The sequence below is a fragment of the Cebus imitator genome, unplaced genomic scaffold (assembly GCF_001604975.1).
Source record: "Cebus imitator isolate Cc_AM_T3 unplaced genomic scaffold, Cebus_imitator-1.0 Scaffold419, whole genome shotgun sequence".
NCBI classification, from domain to species: Eukaryota; Metazoa; Chordata; class Mammalia; order Primates; family Cebidae; genus Cebus; species Cebus imitator.
In genome coordinates, this window is record NW_016107734.1 from 464,456 (window position 1) to 466,015 (window position 1,560).

General features: G+C 58.7%; 1 protein-coding gene across 1 annotated transcript in view; it reads left to right on the forward strand.

The window, feature by feature from the left end:
* The window catches only part of ASL (argininosuccinate lyase), a 15,012-nt gene that overhangs the window by 10,498 nt on the left and 2,954 nt on the right, over positions 1 to 1,560 (forward strand). Inside the window, exons 8-11 of the mRNA XM_037731774.1 lie at positions 121 to 235; positions 404 to 488; positions 577 to 636; positions 930 to 1,013. Coding sequence (XP_037587702.1) covers positions 121 to 235; positions 404 to 488; positions 577 to 636; positions 930 to 1,013 — 344 coding nt within the window. The remainder of the gene's footprint in view (positions 1 to 120; positions 236 to 403; positions 489 to 576; positions 637 to 929; positions 1,014 to 1,560) is intronic.

Genomic DNA, 1,560 nt, shown 5'->3' on the forward strand with positions numbered 1-1,560 from the left:
AAAAAAAAAAAAAAAAATTTAGCCAGGTCCCCCACCCCCTAACCTCCTCCTACCCCTGTATGGTCCGGCTGGGCGGGGACGGGGGAGGCCTGGTGACTGGGAACCTTTTCTCCCTCCCAGCCGAGTTCTTGTTCTGGGCTTCGCTGTGTATGACTCATCTCAGCAGGATGGCCGAGGACCTCATCCTCTATGGCACCAAGGAATTCAGCTTCGTGCAGCTCTCGGACGCCTACAGGTAAGCCCGGGGCCGTCACCTCCACCTGCCCCTCCTGGCCTCTGTGTTCCCCACCCTCCGTGGACGTGGCTTCCTTTCTCCCTGCCCCACCCCTCCACTGACCTGGCCAGTGCGCTACTGGACCAGCCAAGGGTCCAGCCCCTTCAGTGCCTGTACCTCTGTCCCCAGCACCGGAAGCAGCCTGATGCCCCAGAAGAAAAACCCCGACAGCTTGGAGCTGATCCGGAGCAAGGCGGGGCGTGTGTTTGGGCGGGTGAGCAGGGCAGGGAGAGGGGTGGGGCTGATGGGAGTGACCGGGCCAGGATTCCGGGTCCAGCCTCTGTGCCTCCCTCTTCCCGCAGTGTGCCGGGCTCCTGATGACCCTCAAGGGACTTCCCAGCACCTACAACAAAGACCTACAGGTGTGAGGCTGGGGACAGTGGCCCGGGCAGGCCCGCCCGCCTACACACCATGTGCCAGTTCTCGGGACTCTGGCACACCCAGGCAGGGCCCCCGGGATGGCCATACATCCTCCCATCCTGTGCACTCAGCCCCATCCGTGGCTGCCCTTGGAGCTCTCTGCCCTTCTTTTGTTGGGGTACTGAGTGTTCTTCCCATGGAAGGCAGCGGGGATGCCTCAGTGGGGGGCAGGGCTGTGGGGATCCTGGGTGCTGGGGGGCTGCTAGGTCCTCACCTCCTGCCATGTGCCTCCCAGGAGGACAAAGAAGCTGTGTTTGAAGTGTCAGACACCATGAGTGCCGTGCTCCAGGTGGCCACTGGCGTCATCTCTACGCTGCAGGCAAGACCATACCCACCTGCCTCTCCTCCCCTAGGTCCCAAGCACGGGGGTGGGCATTCCAGAGGGTGGCATTGTGAGGAGGGAGGAGGGGCAGGGAAGGAGAGGTGTGCTCACTCTTGCTCCTGGGGAACAGGGAAGAGACTGTTGTCACCCAATGGAAGCAGATGAGACTCAAGGGGCCTGGGGCCTGTCAACTGGCCTGACCAAAACCCTTTGTAAAAAAGGGAAAATTTATATAGAGGGCAGGCACAATAGCTCATGCCTAGAATCCCACACTTTGGGAGGCTGAGGCAGGTGGATCACTTGAGTTCAGGGGTTTGAAACCAGCCTGGCCAACATGGTGAAACCCCATCTCTACTAAAGATACAAAAATTAGCTGGCTATGGTGGAAAGCACCTGAGTCCCAGCTACTCCAGAGGCTGAGGCAGGAGAATCACTTGAACCCAGGAGATGGAGGTTGCAGTGAGCTGAAGTCATGCCATTGCTCTCCAGCCTGGATGACAGAATGAAACTCTGTCTCCAAATATATAAATAAATTAAATATCTA